The following is a 20,240-nucleotide window of genomic DNA, read 5'->3' as shown; positions in this document are numbered from 1 at the left end:
TATTTCATATACCCAAATCTGACTGGATTTGTGAATTCTGAAATAATTTTGCCCTGAAACACAGGACCATTTATGTCCTACGTATCATTTCATCAATTAAATTGAAATAAACAAAAAATAAATGTGGTTCATAAGGATTAGATAAAGAAAAACAAGTGGTATATAAATAACAGAGTTATTAAAAGTAATATATTTTCTATTGATTCAAACCTACCTAGCATGAAAGCACAGACCACATTAGTCTTGGAATGACGCTTTGAAATTGTAACAAAACGATGACACAAACTAAGCAGGTGTCGGACACTCTCCATTAACAACCTGCGATCTACTTTCTGACATTTTTATCTTAACAGCACTTCTTGGCACACATGTAAACTTCATGGGAAAAATAAATTCAAAAATTATTCGGTCCTTAGAAAATGATAATTGCTTTAAAGAAGATTACTGAGTGAAACTTGTTGGTTAGATTCCTAGAGCTGTTCAGAGGTAAAAGGTTATATAGATTAGAGCTCTGCAAAAACCAGACTTTTTAGCTCCCTAGTAATTAAAAAAACAACAGAAACAAAGTTTTGGGCTCACCAAACAATAAAATCATTTGGCATTTCTGGTGAATTAAAAATTTAAAAAAAATTATTTTATGAAAACAAAAGTGTTATATTTTATTTCAATTATTTTTAAAATAAATTTGCATTAAAAATAGATAAAGTGGAAAGTAATTTCAATATGAAAAGTCATCTGAAACTAAAAAATAAAAACAATTCAGTTCCCTTTTTTTTTATGTTTTTTTGTAATTTTGACAAGCTCAGGTAGTTTGAGTAATTTTGACAAGCTCAGGAGCATGACCTTAAATGGCAAGCAAAGAATCTTCAGAGGAGACAGAAGCTTTCAGCTACCATGGCTGGCTTCTAAGACATTTTCCTTCACTTGCAGTTTGGAAAGAAGAATTCAGAAGGCAATTGGTAATGGCAATTCTGGATAGGCTGATGGGCTGACTGAGAAATAACCAGAAGGGCTAAATTACAGTAGCCCAAATGTTACTCCAATTTATACCAGTAGACTAGACCCAGTGCAAATATACCATGAAAATCAGAGACATGTAATTAGCTGCCTGGCAGTTGCCTGCCCACTGCACCACACAGACCTTCCTCTCGGAATCTGAGACTTTCTATTCAGAAATTTTAAGAAATATTGTCATCATTCTGTAAACAGTAGGCTCAGAACCACCCAAGATAATTCTACAGCAATGTTTGTAATGAATTTCAGTAAAGCTATTGAAGGCTTCAGGCAATGAGTTTTGAACTGGAACTCAACAAATCTAGATATGTTTAGAGGTACAGCCCACAGGTACAGTGTAAATATAAAATATCAAGACTGTAGGCCTTGCTAATCTAGCTCACAAGTAAAGCATCCCTAAGGGCCTGAACTCCTCCTCTCACTCACACTGAGGAATACCTTCCTCTGCAAGCAGTTTCACTCAGCATAAAGGGAGTACTTGCAAGGCATGGAACTGCAGGACATGAAAAATGGTAGCAGTATCTGGCAGAGAAAAAACAGTGACACTGTAGAGAAAGAAATGGACTGCTGACTTTTTTGAACAACGGTGATTAAAATGACCAGATTAGGGTCAAAGAATAGTATGGTTTAGGCACTACAGTGCTAGGCTGGGACTTGAGAGGCCAGACTTCGGCTTTCCCTCTAGCACAGACTTTGTGTATGACCTATGGGTAAATCACTTCACATCTCAGTCCCCCATCTGTACAAGGAAGGGAATAATCCCTAACTCACAGGGGTGCTGTGAGGATATGCATGTTTAATATTGGTAGGAGCTCAGATACTATGATAACAGGGGTGGGAGAGCAACATGAAGACCTTTGATAGGTACGAGTCTCAGTTAAAAAACAAATGATTATATATTTATAAAAGAAAGTATGACTCAGTTTTGGGGGGTTGGAGGTTCTTTTTATATTTTGTGTTTGTAAATGGTGCACTTAACCAGTTGGGAAATCATAAAACCCACCTGCACGATCATTTGGTGAAGACGAGTCACTTGCAGTATTGGAAGAATGTGGAAGCAAAGGCTCTGTGGAAGGCTCAGTGAAGTCTCTAGACGAGATACTCCCTTCTCCAGTCTGTGCAACAGGAGACGAGGGCTGAGGTAAACCTGAAGATGTGGTATTTTGTAAGTAAGAAGTGAAGTTTACTGCTTCATCAAGCAATGTGTTGATAGATGTTGAAGTCCTCCGTGCAGCTCCAGTAAGTGTTGTTGAAATATAGGTGCTAGAGGGATGACTATCTGAAGTCCTTTTCTTTGCAGCTGAAGTGCTATTTGGTTGGTGGCTACTTCCAAGAGCTAAAATGGGATTAAAAAATGGATATTAAATTTGATGTTTCCATATCTGACTGGATTTTTGAATTCTACAAAAAGTTTGCCCTGAAATACAGATCCAGTTATGGCCCACACATCATTCCATCAATTTATGGGATGAATTAGACTTACAAATTACTAAATCAAGAAATAGAGAACAACAAGAAGTCTTGTGGCACCTTACAAACTAACAGATATTTTGGAGCATAAGCTTTTGTGGGCAAAGACCCGCTTCACCAGATGCATGATTGGGGGGGTGGTTTCAGAGGAGTATTTAAAGAGTGGGGTGCCAGTAAAAGGGAGCTGACAAGGTCTATTCATCAAGGTGGAAATGGCCCAGTATCAATATTACTTATCAAAAGAGGAAAAAAAAAGTCGGATCAGACAGGGGGATGTGAGCCTTTGTCAGTGTCTAATGGGGAGATATTAATACCTGGGGCAGAGAAGCTGCCTTTGTAAGGTGCGAGCCACTCCCAGTCTCTGTTTAATCCTTGGTTAATGGAGTCAAATTTGCAAATAAATTGCAGCTGAGAGATTTCTCTCTCTATTTGATTTTTGAAATTTCTTTTTTTCCAGACTGTCACCCTTAAATCTGCCACTGAGTGCCCAGGGAGACTGGAAATACAAGTTGTATATAAATCACCAGGTATTAAATACATATACACATACCTATTCTCTATGGATTCATGCCTTCATAAGTAAGATTCTCCAAGGACAAAAGGTACAGAACACAGGGAATTTAATTAGACTTGGAATGATGCAGTGAAATGATTATAAAGCCTGCTACTAGCTACTGGCAAATACTCTGTTACTCTTCCGTTAAGATGCGATTCGCTTTCATACACTATTAGCTTAATAACATTTATTCAATAATACTATATCAGAAAATTAATCTGGAAATTATTCAGTCCTTAGAAAATGCTAATTACTTCAACTTATTGAACGACACCTGTGGCTTCAGCTCCCGTGGTTATTCCAAAGGAGAAAGCTTGGACAGACAGCTCTGTGAAAACACATTTAGGTCTCTAGCAATTAAAACCCAACAACATGCGGCAAATGGCCGAAGCTACTGTGATGAGTCATGCATTATTTTGTGTGTATGGTTTGTCATGGCATCTCCTCCTCTATTCTCAGGCATTGTGAAGTGGGCTAGTGCCTCCATAACAAAACGAAGGGAACACAGTAGGGCCACTTTTTTGCTTCCACTCTCAGCCCCTTCAGTTTTGCAGGCTGCTTACTCTCTCAGTTTCCCTCAGTCCACTGGGCTGGGAGAATTTCTCTGGTATTCTGGGCCTCTCGCTAGCAGCTGTTCTCTTCCACACTCTAGTCAGAGCCTCTTCATTCTCTCTGTCTGACTGAAGCAGTGGTTTTAATTAGGCAGTGGAAGGCCTACTAACCTTGTAGTAACCTAGACCAAGTCGATAGGAAATAAGCCCTTACCATTCTAGAGCATAGATACCACCCATATATCATCCTGCTGCTTTCTGGCCCTGCTGTATCACAAACTACCACAACAACAACAAATAAAACCTAAGTTTGGGTTGAAGAGACAATATATCTTTGGTGAACTGAAAAGAAAAGAAATCATTTCAGTCAGACAAAAAAATTCCTTTTGATGTCAAGTACCTATAAAATATTTTTGTTTCTAAAAATTAAGTTAATGGATTTTTCTATGTCATCATACCAAACTGAAACTTTAAAGAGTTTTAGTTCAAAAATATCAAAAAGAATGTTTTAACTCTTTTGGTAACACGGTTGATTTTTTTTACATTAATAATTTTGTGAAACTGACATGAAACCATGACACAATTTCAGTGCTACCAAATCATCTTTTTTCACAGAGAAAAAATTTTGAACAGAAAGATTTCACCCAATTTAGACAGAGTGATGGATTTTCATCCAAAATGGTGGCGGGGACCTCTCAGCTGACACTGATACCTTCTACTTCAACTGTCCACAACAACCAACCTCAAAAGTGGAGTAGTGGAAGCACACAGGGGCTGGTGGTGTGGTGGAACAAGGCATGTCTACAATATACTTTGCAATCAGCTTATGGTTTAGTTCAGAAATAGCCAGCTGGTGTAATTTAGAGTGGCACCTAAACATCTCTAACTTATGCTGATGGACCAATCAGATACTACTGTAATAGTGGGTCATATAAGTAACTCTGATTGGTATAATTCTGAGTTAAGAGCCAACTGATTCCTTTATAAAAGAGTATGACTCAATAGCTGTGTCTACACGTGCACGCTACTTCGAAGTAGGGGCACTAACTTTGAAATAGCGCCCGTCGCGGCTACACGCGTCGGGCACTATTTCGAAGTTAACTTCGACGTTAGGCGGCGAGACGTCGAAGTCGCTAACCCCATGAGGGGATCGGAATAGCGCCCTACTTCGACGCTCAACGTCGAAGTAGGGCACATGTAGACGATCCGCATCCCGCAACATCGAAATAGCGGGGTCCTCCATGGAAGCCATCAGCTGAGGGGTTGAGAGACGCTCTCTCTCCAGCCCCTGCGGGGCTCTATGGTCACCGTGGGCAGCAGCCCTTAGCCCAGGGCTTCTGGCTGCTGCTGCGGCAGCTGGGGATCCATGCTGGAGGCACAGGGTCTGCAACCAGTTGTCGGCTCTGTGGATCTTGTGTTGTTTAGTGCAACTGTGTCTGGGAGGGGCCCTTTAAGGGAGCGGCTTGCTGTTGAGTCCTCCCTGTGACCTCTGTCTGCAGCTGTGCCTGGCACCCTTATTTCGAAGTGTGCTACTTTGGCGTGTAGACGTACCCTCGCAGCGCCTATTTCGATGTGGTGCCGCGCAACGTCGAAGTTGAACATCGACGTTGCCAGCCCTGGAGGACGTGTAGACGTTATTCATCGAAATAGCCTATTTCGATGTTGGCTTCACGTGTAGACGTAGCCAATATGTGTTGGGAAAGAGGCTCTTTTTATTTTATTTATTTGTGAATGGTGCACTCACCAATTGGGAATCATAAGACCCACCTGCAAGTTCATTTGGTGAAGAAGAATAACTTGGACTCTTGGAAGAACGTGTAAGAAGTGCTTCTGTTGAAGCATCAGTGAAGTCACTTGATGAGATATTACTTCCTCCAGCCTGTGCTACAGAACTTGAGGCCAGCGTTAAATCCAAAGTCTTTGTATTTTCTAAAGGAGAAGTGGAACTTTCTGCCACCTCAGGAGACAGGCTGTTGCTTGTTACAGACCTTAACGTCCTCTCTCCACCTCTGGTGAATGTTGTTGAAATGTGTGTATTGCTCAGCGTCTTGGAAGAAAGCCTATGCAAAGGCTCTGGGGATAGTGCAGTGAAGTCACTTAATGAGCTACTACTTCCGCCAGGCTGTGTTATATGTGACAATGTCTGGGGTAAATCTGAAGAACTCGTATTCTGTAAATAAAAAGTGGAACTTTGCTCAACATCAGGCAAGGTGCTGCTATGTGTTAGAGACTTTACTCTCCTCTTTTCATCTCTGAAAGATGTCGTTGGAATGTATGTACTGGAGCTATGCGAATCAGAAGTCCTTGTTTCTGCAGCTGAGATGCTAATTGGTTGGTGGCTACTTCCAATAGCTAAAGTGGGAATAAAAGGCAAAGATTGTATTAGATATGCCCAAATCTGATTAGATTTCTGAGATCTAACAAGAGTTAGCCTGAAAAAACAGGAACATTTATATGCCACATATCATTTTATCAATGTTAAGGAAGCTAAGAATGAGAGAAATGTATTTCATAAAAAAGACAAAGAAAAACAAGTGGTGTATAGCTCATGGGATATTTAGAAAACAATGTATTTCATATAGATTCAAACTTTCATAAAAACGATGCACCTAGCTTGAAAGACACAGACCACATTAGTCTTGGAATGATGGATTGAAATTACTATAAACAAACAATGACACAAACCAACCAGGTATTATTGAGAATAACAAGAAGTCCCATGGCACCTTATAGACTAACAGATATTTTGGAGCATAAGCTTTCATGGGCAAAGACCCGCTTCATCAGATGCATGAGTGTGTGGGAGATTTCAGAGGGGTATTTAAAGAGTGGGGTCCCAGTAAAAGGGAGGGCCAGAGCTGACAAGGTCTATTCAATCAAGTTGGAAACGGCCCATTATCATTAGTATGTATCAAAAGAGGGAAAAACAAGTCAGATTAGATGGGGGGAATGGTCCATTGTCAGAGTCTAATGTGTAGATGTTGACACCCAGGGCAGAACTGCTTTTATAAGGGGCCAGCCACTACCAGTCTTTGTTTAATCCTTGGGTTGATGGAGTCAAATTTGTAAATAAATTGCAGCTCAGAGATTTGTCTCTCCATTTGATTTTTGAAATTTCTTTGTTTTAGGACTGCTACTTTTAAATCTGTTACCGAGTGTCCAGGGAGATGGAAGTGCTCTCCCACAGGAGTCTGTACATTACCGTTCCTGATCTCTGATTTATGTCCATTTATTCTTTTACGTAGAGACTGTCCAGTTTGGCCAATGTAGATTGTAGTGGGGCATTGCTGGCACATGATGGCATATATTACACTAGTAGAGAGCAACTGATTCTATTTTTATAAACAAAAGGTTGACTCAGTTTTAATGGGTTGGAGGTTCTTTCTGTTATTTTGTGTTTCTAAATGGTGCACTAACCAGTTGGGAAATCACAAAACCCACCTGCACGATCATTTGGTGAAGATGAGTCACTTGGGGTATTGGAAGAGTGTGAAAGCAAAGGCTTTGTGGAAGGCTCAGTGAAGTCTCTAGAGGAGATACTCCCTTCTCCAGTCTGTACAACAGGAGACGAGGGCTGCAGTAAATCTGAAGATGTGGTATTTTGTAAGTTAGAAGTGGAGCTTTCTGCTACATCAAGCAATGTGTTGATAGATGTTAAGGTCCTCTGTGTGGCTCCAGTAAGTGTTGTTAAAATATAGGTGCTAGAGGGATGAATATCAGAAGTCCTTTTCTCTGTAGCTGAGGTGCTAATCGGTTGGTGGCTACTTCCAAGAGCTAAAATGGGATTAAAAGATGGATATTAGATTTGATGTTTCCATATCTGACTAGATTTTTGAATTCTACAGTAAGTTTGCCCTGAAATACAAGTCCAGTTACGGCTCACACATCATTATATCAAATGAAAGAAAGTTAAATATGGGATGAATTTGTCTTACAAATTACTAAATCAAGAAATACAAGCTGTATATAAATCACCTGGTATTAAATACATATATACACACTTCTATTGATTCAAACCTTCATAAGAAAGATTCTCCAAGGATGAAAGGAAAAGAACACATGGAATTTAATTAGACTTGGAATGATGTAATGAAATATTATAAATAAAACCTGCCACACATTAGCTACTGGCAGACACTCTTCCATTAATATGTGATTCTCTGTTGTATATTATTAGCTTAATAACATTTATTCAATAATATTATACCAGAAAATCAATCTGGAAATTCTTCAGTCCTTAGAAAATGATAATTACTTCTAACTATTGAATGAAACGTGAGTCTTCAATTCCCGTAAGTATTGCAAAGGAGACAATTTTGACAGAGAGCTGTGAGAACATTTTTAGGTCTCTGGCAATTAAAAAAAAACAATGTGGCAAATGGCCTATGCTACTGTGATGAGTCTGCATTTTTTTCTTTCTGTGGTTTGTCATGGCATCGCCTCTTTTCTCTATTTTTTGGGCATGCTGAATTGAGTTAGTGCCTCCACGATAGAGCAAGGGAGTGTGGTCTTTCTGGTATTTTGCTCCTGGTCTCAGCCCCTTAAGCTCTGCTGGCTGCTTCCTCTCTCTCCCCTTGGATAGGGTTTCCCTCAGTCCACTGTGCTGGGAGAGTTCTGCTGGTTTTCTAGTCTTCTGGCTAGCAGCTATTCTCCTCCAAACTCTAGTCAGAGCCTCTTCACTCTCTCTGTCTGATTGAAGTAGTGTTTTTAATTAAGCCATGGAAGGGACCATGACTGGCACCAGACGCTCCATTAACCCTGTAGTAACCTTGACCTAGTCCATAGGAAATAAGCCCTTACCATTCTAGGGCATATATACCACCCATGTATCATCCTGCTGCTTTTTGGCCCTGCTGTATTGCAAACCAACACAACAATAAACAAAAACCTAAGTTTGGGTTGAATATATTTTTGGTGAACTGAAAAGTAAAGAGACCGTTAGAGTCAGACAAAAAAAATTCCTTTTGATGTCAATTACTTTTAAAACATTTTTGTTTTTAAAAATTAAGTTAAAGGATTTTCCTACATCATCATACCAAACTGAAACTTCAAAAAGTTTTATTTTGAAAGTGTCAAAAGGAATGTTTTGACTCTTTTGGTAATTTGTTTTTTTTTTACCTGAACAATTTTGTGAAACTTACATAAAATTATGACACAAGTGCAGTGTTACCAAACCTTCTTTTTTCACAGAGAAAACTTTTGAACAGAAAAATTTCACCCAGTTCAGGTAGGGTGATGAATTTTCATCCAAAATGGTGGCGGGGACCTCTCAGCTGACACTGATAGCTTCTACTTCAACTCTCTACAAAAACCAACCTGGAAAGTGGAGTAGTGGAAGCACACAGGGGCTGGTGAGACGGTAGAACGAGGCATGTCTACAATATGCTTTGCAGCTTATGGATTAGTTCAGAAATAGCCAGCTGGTATAATTTAGAGTGGCACCTAAACATCTCTAACTTATGCTGATGGACCACTCAGATACTACTGTAACAGTGGGTCATATAATGAATTCTGATTGGCATAATTCCGAGTTAAAAGCCAACTGATTCCTTTATACAAGAGTTTGGCTCAATATTTGGTGGGTATTTATTTATTTATTTTTGAATGGCACACTCACCAGTTTGGAATCATAAAACCCACCTGGAAGTTCATTCAGTGAAGAAGAATAACTTGGACTCTTGGAAGAACGTGTAAGAAGTGCTTCTGTTGAAGCGTCAGTGAAGTCACTTGTTGCGATATTACTTCCTCCAGCCTGTGCTACAGAACTTGAGGCCAGCGTTAAATCCAAAGGCTTCGTATTTTCTGAAGGAGAAGTGGAACTTTCTGCCACATCAGGAGACAGGCTGCTGCTTGTTACAGACGTTAACGTCCTCTCTCCACCTGTGGTGAATGCTGTTGAAATGTGTATATTCCTTGGTGTCTTGGAAGAAAGCATAAGCAAAGGCTCTGAGGATAGTGCATTGAAGTCACTTAATGAGCTACTACTCCCGCCAGGCTGTGCTGTATGTGACAAAGTCTGGGGTAAATCTGAAGAACTCGTATTCTGTAAATAATAAATAGAACTTTGTTCTACATCATTCAAGGTGCTGCTATGTGTTAGAGACCTTACTGTCTTCTTTTCAACTCTGGAAGATGTTGTTGGAATGTATGTACTGGAGCTATGCAAATCAGAAGTCCTTGTTTCTGCAGATGAGATGTTAATTGGTTGGTGGTGACTTCCAATAGCTAAAGTGGGAATAAAAGGCAGAGATCTTATTAGATATGCCCAAATCTGATTTCTGAGATCTAAAATGATTTTGCCCAGAAATGCAGATCCATTTATGTCCCACATATCATTTCATCAATGTAAGTGGAGCTAAGAATGGGATAAATGTACTTCATAAAGAAAAGATAAAGAAAATCAAGTATATAACTCATGGGGTCTTTAGAAAACAATATATTTTGTATTGATTCAAACTTTCATAAAAAGGATGCTCCTAGGATGAAAGGCACAGACCACTTTCGTTTTGGAATTATGCATTGAAATTATTATAAACAAGCTATGACACAATCTAACAAGGTATTAGATACTCTCCTATTAAGAAGATGTGATCAATCCACTTTCCCACATTTTTAGCTTTACAGTACTTATTGATACATACATTCCTACACTTCATGGGAAAAGTAACAGAGAGGAAGCCGTGCTAGTCTATACACTTTCATAACAAAAAACAAAAAAGAACAAACTGGCTATGGTCTGAAGAAGTGGGTCTGTCCCACGAAAGCTCACCTAATAAACTATTTTGCTAGTCTTTAAAGTGCTACTCGACTGCTTTTTGTTTTCATGGGAAAAGAATCCCAAAATTATTCAGTTCTCAGAAAATTATAATGAATTTAAATAACACTAATGAGTGAAACTGTGGGTTAGATTCCTTTAGCTGTCCCAGAGGCAAAAGGTTGTTGTGATTACACCTTGGCGAAGAACAGATGTTTTAGCTCTCTATCAGTTAAAAATAAAAAAATAAAGGTTTGGGTTGACCAAACTATAAAATCATTTGACATTTTTGGTGAATTGAAGTTAAGTTCAAACAAAAGTGTTATATTTTGATTTCAATTACTTTTTTTAAAATTTCTGCATTAAAAATATAAAATGAAATTTAAAGTCATTGTAAACCAAAAAATGAAAACAATTAATTTAGAAAAAATATCAGTGTGAAACCTTTAGACTACTTTTTTTTTCTTTTTGTTATTTTGCCCATCGATTTTTTTGTTCAGGAGAAGTGAAGAAACTTGGCCCTAAATGGCAAGCCAACAATTTCCTGGGCAGAGGGAAGCTTTCAGCTACCATACCTGAATGGCAATTGCCCCCACTCACAATTTGGAAGGCTGAGTTTTGGAGGCAACACCAACGGCCAGCGGGCAGGACAGGGCATTGCTTCACTAGATCAATTCTAGATAGGTGGATATCCCACTGGGAGATAACTAGCAGAAATAAACTAGAATACCCCCAAGGTCACACTAACTTATGCAAGCAGGCCAGATCCAGTACAAACGCACCTAGAGAACTGGGGACTTGTAATTTGCTCCTTGGCAGTTACATACCTCCCGTGTCACATAGACTTCAGCCCAGAAATCTGAGCCTTTCTATTCAGAAATCTTAAGAACTATTGTCATTCACCTGAAAAAACTAGGCTCAAAACCACCCAATTACTACAGCCATGTTTGTAATTAAATGCAATGAAGTTATTGAAGGCTTCAGGCAATGACTTCTGCATTGGGCAATGACTTCTGCATTGGAACGCTACAACTAGAGAAATAATTAAAACTATAGCCAACAGCTATAGCGTAAAAATAAAATATCAAGATTGTGGGCCTTGCTAACCTAGCTAGCAGGTAAAGAATCTCTAAGGGCCTGAATTCCTCCTCTTACTCACACTGAGTAAAACCTTTCTCTGCCGGTAGTCTCACTCAGCATAAATGGAGTACTTGCAAGGCATGGTACTATGGGACGTGAACAATGGTGGCAGTATCTGACAGAGGAAAAACTCTGACATTTTAGAGAAAGAAATGGACTGCTGACTTTTTTGAACAACAGTGATTAAAATGACCAGATTAGGGTCGAAGGATAGTATGGTTCAGGGACTACAGTGCTAGGTTGGGATCTGAGAGGCTAGACTTTGGCCTTCTCTCTAGCACAGGCTTCGTGTATGATCTATGGATAGGTCACTTAGACTCTCTGGACCTCAGTCCCCACCTGTACAAGGAGGAGAATAATCCCTAACTCACAGGGGTGCTGTGAGGATATACATATTAAATATTGTTAGGAGCACAGACACTGTGATAAAGGAGTGGGAAGACAATATGAAGACCTTTGACAGGTGTGAGTCTCAGTGAAAGACCAGCTGAATCTATTTTTATTTTAAAAAATATGGCTCAGTTTTTGGGGGTTGGAGGTTCTTTTTGTTATTTAGTGTTTGTAAATGATGCACTTAACCAGTTGGGAAATCACAAAACCCACCTCCACGATCATTTGGTGAAGACGAGTCATTTGGGGTATTGGAAGAGTGTGGAAGCAAAGGCTCTGTGGAAGGCTCAGTGAAGTCTCTAGAGGAGATACTCCCTTCTCCAGTCTGTGCAACAGGAGACAAGGGCTGCAGTAAATCTGAAGATGTGGTATTTTGTAAGTTAGAAGTGGAGCTTTTTCCTTTATCAAGCAATGTGTTGATAGATGTTAAGGTCCTCTGTGCATCTCCTGTAAGTGTCGTTGAAATGTAGGTGCTGAAGGGATGAATATCAGAAGTCCTTTTCTCTGTAGCTGAGGTGCTATTTGGTTGGTGGCTATTTCCAAGAGCTAAAATGGGATTAAAAATGGATATTAAATATATTTCCATATCTGACTGGATTTTTGAATTCTACAAAATGTTTGCCCTGAAATACAGATCCAGTTATGGCCCACACAGCATTTCATTAATTTAAAGGAAGTTGAATGCGGCATGCATTTGACTTCTAAATTACTAAATCAAGAAATACAAGTTGTATATAAATCACAAGGTATTAAATACATATACACACACCTATTCTTTACTGATTCAAACCTTCATAAGAAAGGTTCTCTAAGGACGAAAGGTACTGAACACAGGGAATTTAATTAAACTTGAAATGATTCATTGAAATGATTATAAATAAAGCCTGCCGCACACTAGCTACTGGCAGGCACTCTTCCATTAAGATGTGACTCGCTTTCACACACTATTAGCTTAATAACATTTACTCAATAATATTATACCAGAAAATCAATCTGGAATTATTCAGTCCTTAGAAAATGATAAGTATTTCCAATTATTGAGTGAAGTCTGTTGCTTAAATTCTTGTATCTGTTGCACTGGAGAAAGTTTTTACAGAGAGTTGTACCCCTTGTCTCTATTCTTGGGCATTATGGGCCCTGCTATCACCCCCTTGTGAGAAAAAGGGGAGTCTGGAAGGCACCTGGGTCTGCTGTTCACTCCCAGTCTCAGCCTCTTTATTTGCAGGCTGCTGACCCTCTCTTTCCTGGGGTAGGGTTTCCTTCAGTCCTTTGTGCGGGGTGGGTGGGTGGTTCCCTTCTCCTGGTTCTCTAGTCCCCTGGCTAAGAGCTCTGCTCCTCCAAATCCAGTCAATACTTCCTCACTCTGTCTGACTGAAGCAGTGTTTTTAATTAGGTCTGGGAGAAGCCTTAACTGGCACCAGGTGCTCTAATTACCTTTCCCTAGTAACCCATTGCTAGTCCAGGGGTTGGCCACTCCTGGCACATGTGCCATGGTTGGCACACAAGTTGCTTTTCAGAGGCACACTGGGGAGCTCAGCTCTGCCCCTCCTTCCCCTATGCAACAGGGGAGCAGAGAGGGATGGGCGAGGGGCGCACACAAGCTTGCGGCTTGGGCACACTGCTTGCCTGCCCCACTTGGAGCTCAGGTAAATCACTGAAGAGAGGACTGAGAGGGGGCTGCCTATAGGGCGGAGAGGTTTGCGGGAGGTGGCTGTGGGGCTGCTCGCAGGGTGAGGGGTTATTGGGGGCTGCCAGTGGGGCTCCCTGCCCCTGGGTTGTGGTCTGCTCTGGCCCACCCCAGCTGCAGTCCCCAGGGCTGTCGGCAGGGCTCTGTGTCCCAGGCGGCTTCTGGCCTCAGAAGTCTTCCCTAGCCCCACAGGTCGGCCCCAGCCCGGATGGGATTCCCAGATCTATGGGGGTGCTGGAGGGGTTCTGTGTTCCAGGCGGCTCCTGCCCGCAGTCCCATGGGATTCTCCCAGCCCTACCAGGGCCTGTGAGTGACCAGTTCCTCGCTGCTGGGCCACGGTCCCCTCCAGCCCAGTTAGGATCCTCCAACTGTGGGGCTGCTGATGAGGCACCCCAGCTGGAGTCCCCTTGGCCCAGGCTTGGGGCTGCTGGCGAGGTGTCCCGGCTTGGAGTCCCCCCAGCTGTGGGGCTGCTGGTGAGGCTCCCGACTACAGCTGGCTCCAAGCCACAGGGCTCATGTCTGGAGGTGGGTTCCCCAACCCCTGCCAGACTCCCAGTAGTGGGGCTCCCCTACCTGGCTCCCAGTCCTGGGATGCCTCTAGGGCTCCCCAGAGCAGGCTGTCAGCAGGGCACTCTGCCACTAGCACAGCTGGAGCTCTCTGGTTCAGCAACATACATTGACCTGTCAGACAAGGGATGTTGCTGGACCAGAGAATCCAGGATAAGAGAGGTTCAACCGTATTAAAATCCCAGACATTTTTAGATATTTAAAAAACCTGGCCAGATGGAGATTTAAAGACAGAAATGATAGAGCTCTGCACCTTTATTTATAATGAAGTGGTAAGTAGGCTTCTTAGTGACTTTTAAAAGTATCACCATCACTCGGACCGTACACGGAGGTCAGAAGGTCACATTTTGACACTCCGCCTCAGAAGGGTTGCTGACCCTTGCCCTACTCAACAGGGAACAAGGCCCTGATCATCCTGGATATATATACACCACTCATCCACCACCCTGCTGCTCTCCAGCTGTTCTATACCACAAAGCACCACAACAACAAACCAATCAACATCAAAGTTTGGGTTGAAGAGACAACAAATTTTTGGTGAACCATAAAGCAAAAAAAAAAAAAAAAAAAAACCCACAAGAAACAAAACAACAACAAACCCAGAAAAACCATCACTACAGTCAGATAAAAAGTTTCATTTTGATGTCAAGCACTTCTAAAATATTTTTGCTTTTTGAAATAAAATTAAAGGATATTTCTGCATAGCGAAGGAGGAAGGAACAACAAAGAAAGACCCCTGGTTTGAAAGGAGAAAGTAGGCCAATCAGCTAATTGTCTAAGGTGTTTGTATACAATGCAAGAAGCCTGGGAAACAAACAGGAAGAATTAGAGGCCCTGGCACAGTCAAAGAAGTATGAGATGATTGGAATAATGGAGGCCTAGTGAAATAACTGACAGAACTGGAGCACTGTCATGGAAGGGTATAAACTGTTCAGGAAGGACGGGGGAGAAACGGGAGGAGGAGTTAAGATGTATGTGAGAGAGCATGATGACTGCTCAGAGCTATGTATATGGAGGGAGAAAAGCCAGTTGAGAGTGTCTGAGTTAAGCTTAGAGGCAGAAGCAACAGCGGTGATGTTGTGGTTGGTGTCTTCTACAGACTATCAGACCAGGTAGATGAGGAAGACGAGGATTTCTTTAGATAATTAAGAGACGCTTCCAAATCACAGGCCCTGGTTCCCATGGGAGACTTCAATCACCCAGACATTTGTCGGGAGACAAGTACTGCAGCACATAGGCAATCCAAAAAGTTTTTGGAGAATGTTGGGGATAACTTCTTGGTCCAAGTGCTGAAGGAACCGACCAATGGCCATGCACAGCTTGACCTGCTGCTCACAAAGGCCGGGTCTACACGTGCCCCAAACTTCGAAATGGCCACGCAAATGGCCGTTTCGAAGTTTACTAATGAAGCACTGAAATGCATATTCAGCACTTCATTAGCATGCGGGCGGCAGCGGCGCTTCGAAATTGATGCGGCTTGCCGCCGCGCGTCTTGTCCAGACGGGCCTCCTTTTCGAAAGGACCCCGGCTACTTCGAAGTCCCCTTATTCCCATCAGCTCATGAAGAAATAGAAGTGCGTGGCAACCTGGGCTGCAGCACCATGAGATGGTTGATTTTGAGATTCTGACAAAAGGAAAAAAGGTGAGCAGTAAAATAAAGGCCCTTGATTTCAGAAGAGCAGACTTAGACTCCCTGAGAGAACTGATGGGCAGGATCCCTCAGGAAACTAATATGAAGGGGAAAGGAGTTCAGGAGAACTGGCAGTATTTTAAAGAAGTCTTATTGAAGGCACAGGAACAAACCATCCCAATGTGCAGTAAGAAAAGCAAATATGGTAGGCACCCAGTTTGTCTTAACAGGGAAATCTTTGGTGAGCTTAAACTCAAAAGGATGTGTATAAGAAGTAGAAACTTGGACAGATAACTAAGAAGGAGTATAAATATATGGCTGGAGAATGCCAGGGAGTAATCAGGAAAGTGAAAGCACAATTGGAACTGCATCTAGCAAGGAATGTGAAGGGCAACAAGAAGGGTTTCTACAGGCATAATAACACTAAGAGGGTTCTCAGGGAGAATGTGGGGCCATTACTGGAGGAGGGAGGTGACCTAGTGACAGATGATGTGGGAAAGGCTGAAGTACTCAATGCTTTTTTTGCCTCAGTCTTCATGGACAAGGTCAGCTCCCAGACTATGGCACTAAGCAATGAAGTATGGGAAAGAGATGGGCAGCCCTCAGTGGGGAAAGAACAGGTTAAGAGCAATTTGGAAAAGCTAGATGCACACAAATCCATGGCTCCAGATTTAATGCGTCCAAGTGTACTGAGGGAATTGGCAGATGTCATTGCAGAGTCTTTGGCTATTATCTTTGAAAATGTGTGAGGGTCAGGAGAGGTCCCAGATGACTGGAAAAAGGCAAATGTAGTGCCCATTGTTAAAAAAGGAAAGAAGGACAGTCAGGAGAATTATAGACTGGTCAGCCTAATCTCAGTCCACAGAAAAATCATGGAGGGACGCCTCAAGAAATCCATTTCGAAGCACTTGGAAGAGGGGAAAGTGATCAAGAATAGTCAACATGGATTCACCCAGGGCAAGTCATGCCTGACCAATCTGATTAGCTTCTGTGATGAGGTACCTGGCTCTGTGGACATGGGCAAGTCAATGGATGTGATATACCTTGACTTTACCAAAGCTTTTGGTACAGTCTCCCACAACATTCTTGCCCATAAGTTAAGGAAGTATGGATTGGATACATGGACTGTAAGATAGATAAAAAGCTGGCTTGACAGGCAGGCCCAACGGGTAGTGGTCAATGGCTCAATGTCTGCTTAGCAGTCCGTTTCATGTGGAGTGGCCCAAGGATTGCTTCTATGGCCAGTACTGTTCAACTTCTTTATTAATGATCTGGATGAGGGGGATGGATTGCTCCCTCAGCAAATTTGCAGATAACACTAAGCTAGAGGGAGAGGTAGATGCACTGGAGAGTAGAGATAGGGTCCAGAGTGACCTAGACAAATTGGAGGATTGGGCCAAAACAAATCTGATGAGGTTCAACAAGGACACGTGCAGAGTCCTGCCCTTGGGACGGAAGAATCCCAGGCATTGGTACAGCGTAGGGACAGACTGGCTAAGTAGCAGTGCAGCAGAAAAGGACCTGGGGATTACAGTGGATGAGAGGCTGCATATGAATCAACACTGTGTCCTTGTAGCCAAGAAGGATAATGGCATTTAGGGGCGCATTAGGAAAAGCATTTCCAGCAGATCTACAGAAGTTTTTATTCCCCTCTATTCGGCACTGGTGAGGCCACATCTGGAGTACTAAATCCAGTTCTGGACCCCACCACTATAGAAAGGAGGTGAATGAATTCAAGTGGGTTCAGGAGAGGGCAATTAAAAAGATTAAAGGGCTGGAGCACATGACCTATGAGGAGAGGCTGAGGGATCTGGGGTTTGCAGAAGAGCAGAGTGGGGGGTGATTTGATAGTAAACTTCATCTTCCTGAAAGGGGGTTTTAAAGAGGATGGAGAGAGGCTGTTCTTAGTCGTGAAGGACAGCAGAACAAGGAGCAATGGTCTGAAGTTACAGAGGGAGAGGTGTAGGTTGGATATTAGGGAAAACTATTTCACCAGGGCCGTGTCTACACTAGCCCCAAACTTCGAAATGGCCACGCAAATGGCCATTTTGAAGTTTACTAATGAAGCGCTGAAATGCATATTCAGAGCTTCATTAGCATGCGGGCGGCCGCGGCGCTTCGAAATTGACGCGCCTCGTCGCCGCGCGGCTCGTCCCGACGGGGCTCCTTTTCGAAAGGACCCCGCCTACTTCGAAGTCCCCTTATTCCCCTGAGCTGATGGGAATAAGGGGACTTCGAAGTAGGCGGGGTCCTTTTGAAAAGGAGCCCCGTCGGGACGAGACGCGCGGTGGCGAGGCGCGTCAATTTCGAAGTGCCACGGCCGCTCGCATGCTAATGAAGTGCTGAATATGCATTTCAGCTCTTGATTAGTAAACTTCGAAACGGCCATTTGCGTGCCCATTTCGAAGTTTGGGGCTAGTGTAGACGTAACCCAGGAAAGTGGTGAAGCACTAGAGTGCTTTACCTACAGAAGTGGTGAAATCTCCATCCCTAGAGGTTTATAAGTCCCAGCTTGACAACGTCCTGGCTGAGATGATTTATTTGGGGCTGGTCCTGCTTTGGGCAGGGGACTGGACTAGATGACTTCCTGAGGTCCCTTCCAGCCCTAGGATTCTATGATTCTACATCCAGTCGCATAAAACTGAAATACTAAAATGATTCATTGCAAAAATGTCAGAAGGAATATTTTGACTTCTTTGGTAATTTTTTTTTTACCTGAACCATTTGATGAAACGTACATGAAATCATGACACAATTTCAGTGTTGCCAAATCTCCATTTTTCACAGAAAAAAATATTGACCAGAAAAACATCACCCAGTTCAGGCAGAGTGATGGCTTTTGGCCCTAAATGGCTAGTTGAAAACTCTTCTGGTGGAGGAGACCTCTCAGCTGGCACTAATAGCTTCTCCTTCAACTGGTCCCAACAACCTACAAGGAAAGTGGAGGAGTGGAAGCACACAGGGCCTGGTAAGGGGGCAGAACAAGACACATCTGCAACATCATTTTCAATAAGCTTATTATTCAGTTTGGAAATAGCCAACTGGTGTGAGCTAAGAGTAGTCTCTAAACATCTGTAACTTATGTTGATGGACCACTTAGATACTACAGTAACAGTGGGTCACATAAGTAACTGTGATTGGTATAATTCTGAGTTAAAAGCCAACTGATTCCTTTAAAAAAGAATCTGATTCAATATTCGGTGGGTAGGAGGCTCTTTTACTTACTTATTTTATTTATTTTTGAGTAGCACACTGACCTGCTGGGAATCATAAAACCCACCTGCAAGTTCCTTTGGTGAAGATGAATAGCTTGGTCTCTTGGAAGAACGCGTAAGAAGTGCTTCCACTGACGGGTCAGTGAAGTCACTTGATGAGGCATTACTTCCTTCAGCGTGTGCTTCAGAAGTTGAGGCCAGGGTTAAATCAGAAGACTTCATATTTTCTAAAATAGTAGTGGGGCTTTTTGCCACACCGGGCGAGGTGGTGTTGTTTGTTATGGATCTTAACGTCCTGTCTCCACCTTTGCTGAATTTTACTGAAATTTGAGTATGAGTGACATGGAAATCAGAAGCTGCGTTTTCTGTAGCTGAGATGCTAATTGGTCGGTGGCTACTTCCTTTGGCTAAAATGGGATTGAAAGAGAGAAATTAAATTCAATATGGCCAAACAACAATTGATTTGCAAGTTTTACAAACATTAGGTCCAGAAATACAAAACCAAATAAAGCAGAAGTTTAACTCCAACTTAAATCATGCTATGCAATGAATATGGCTTATATAGATTAGGCTAAGAATAAAATTCTTTGTGTATTAATCAGTGTATATTAAAAAAAGAAATATTTTTATAAGATTGTAACTTTCATAAGCACGTCTCTCCAAAGTAAGCATCTAATAAGCAGGAGTAATGTATTAGAATTATTATAAGTATGATCCAATCTAGCTGGCATTTTTTGGGGATTGTGTTTGGGGGGGCATGTGAAATCATCACATCTATTCATGAAATCCTCACATCTATTCAGTCTTTAGAAATGATTAAATCTGTTGCTTAGATTGATTTCTGTGGATGATCTAAAGCAGAAAGTTTGCAGGGTGATGGAACCTGCCCCTCAATGGACAGCATCAGATTACTTAGGCAGAGGGGAGTTCTCAGCTGGCATAACTGGTTTCTATGCAAACTGGCCTTCGCACACATTCTGGAAGGAGAAGAACCGGAATCATGTTGGGAATGGGAAGACGGTTGTAGGCAGTCCGTCATGTCCGACGGTGATGTCTTGAGCTTGCCCAGGCTCATCAGTTGTGGACTCGCATGTGGCTGAGGAGACCAAGCTTTGAACGGCAGGGAGGATGGTATGACAGGGCACAATCCTTCATAGACTTATGGTTCAATAAGGTGAAAGCCAAGTAGTTCAGTTGCAGCAGTTCATCAAATGCTATAATTTATGATGACGTGTTAGGGCCAATGTGGCATATGAATCAAAGAGA

At 42.0% G+C, this 20,240-nt stretch overlaps 1 protein-coding gene across 5 annotated transcripts in view; it reads right to left on the bottom strand.

Moving 5' to 3' along the window:
- The window catches only part of HEG1 (heart development protein with EGF like domains 1), a 104,061-nt gene that overhangs the window by 39,675 nt on the left and 44,146 nt on the right, over positions 1–20,240 (bottom strand). For all 5 annotated transcript variants that reach the window (XM_075000926.1, XM_075000930.1, XM_075000927.1 and 2 more), the window contains 6 exons: positions 19,040–19,381; positions 12,089–12,421; positions 9,232–9,816; positions 7,033–7,365; positions 5,359–5,943; positions 2,018–2,350 (listed from right to left, as the gene is read on the bottom strand). In XM_075000926.1, coding sequence (XP_074857027.1) covers positions 2,018–2,350; positions 5,359–5,943; positions 7,033–7,365; positions 9,232–9,816; positions 12,089–12,421; positions 19,040–19,381 — 2,511 coding nt within the window. The remainder of the gene's footprint in view (positions 1–2,017; positions 2,351–5,358; positions 5,944–7,032; positions 7,366–9,231; positions 9,817–12,088; positions 12,422–19,039; positions 19,382–20,240) is intronic.

The sequence above is a fragment of the Carettochelys insculpta genome, chromosome 8 (genome assembly GCF_033958435.1).
Source record: "Carettochelys insculpta isolate YL-2023 chromosome 8, ASM3395843v1, whole genome shotgun sequence".
Classification (NCBI taxonomy): Eukaryota; Metazoa; Chordata; order Testudines; family Carettochelyidae; genus Carettochelys; species Carettochelys insculpta.
The sequence above is the reverse complement of the archived record's forward strand: the minus strand, read 5'-3'. Positions and strand labels throughout refer to the sequence as shown.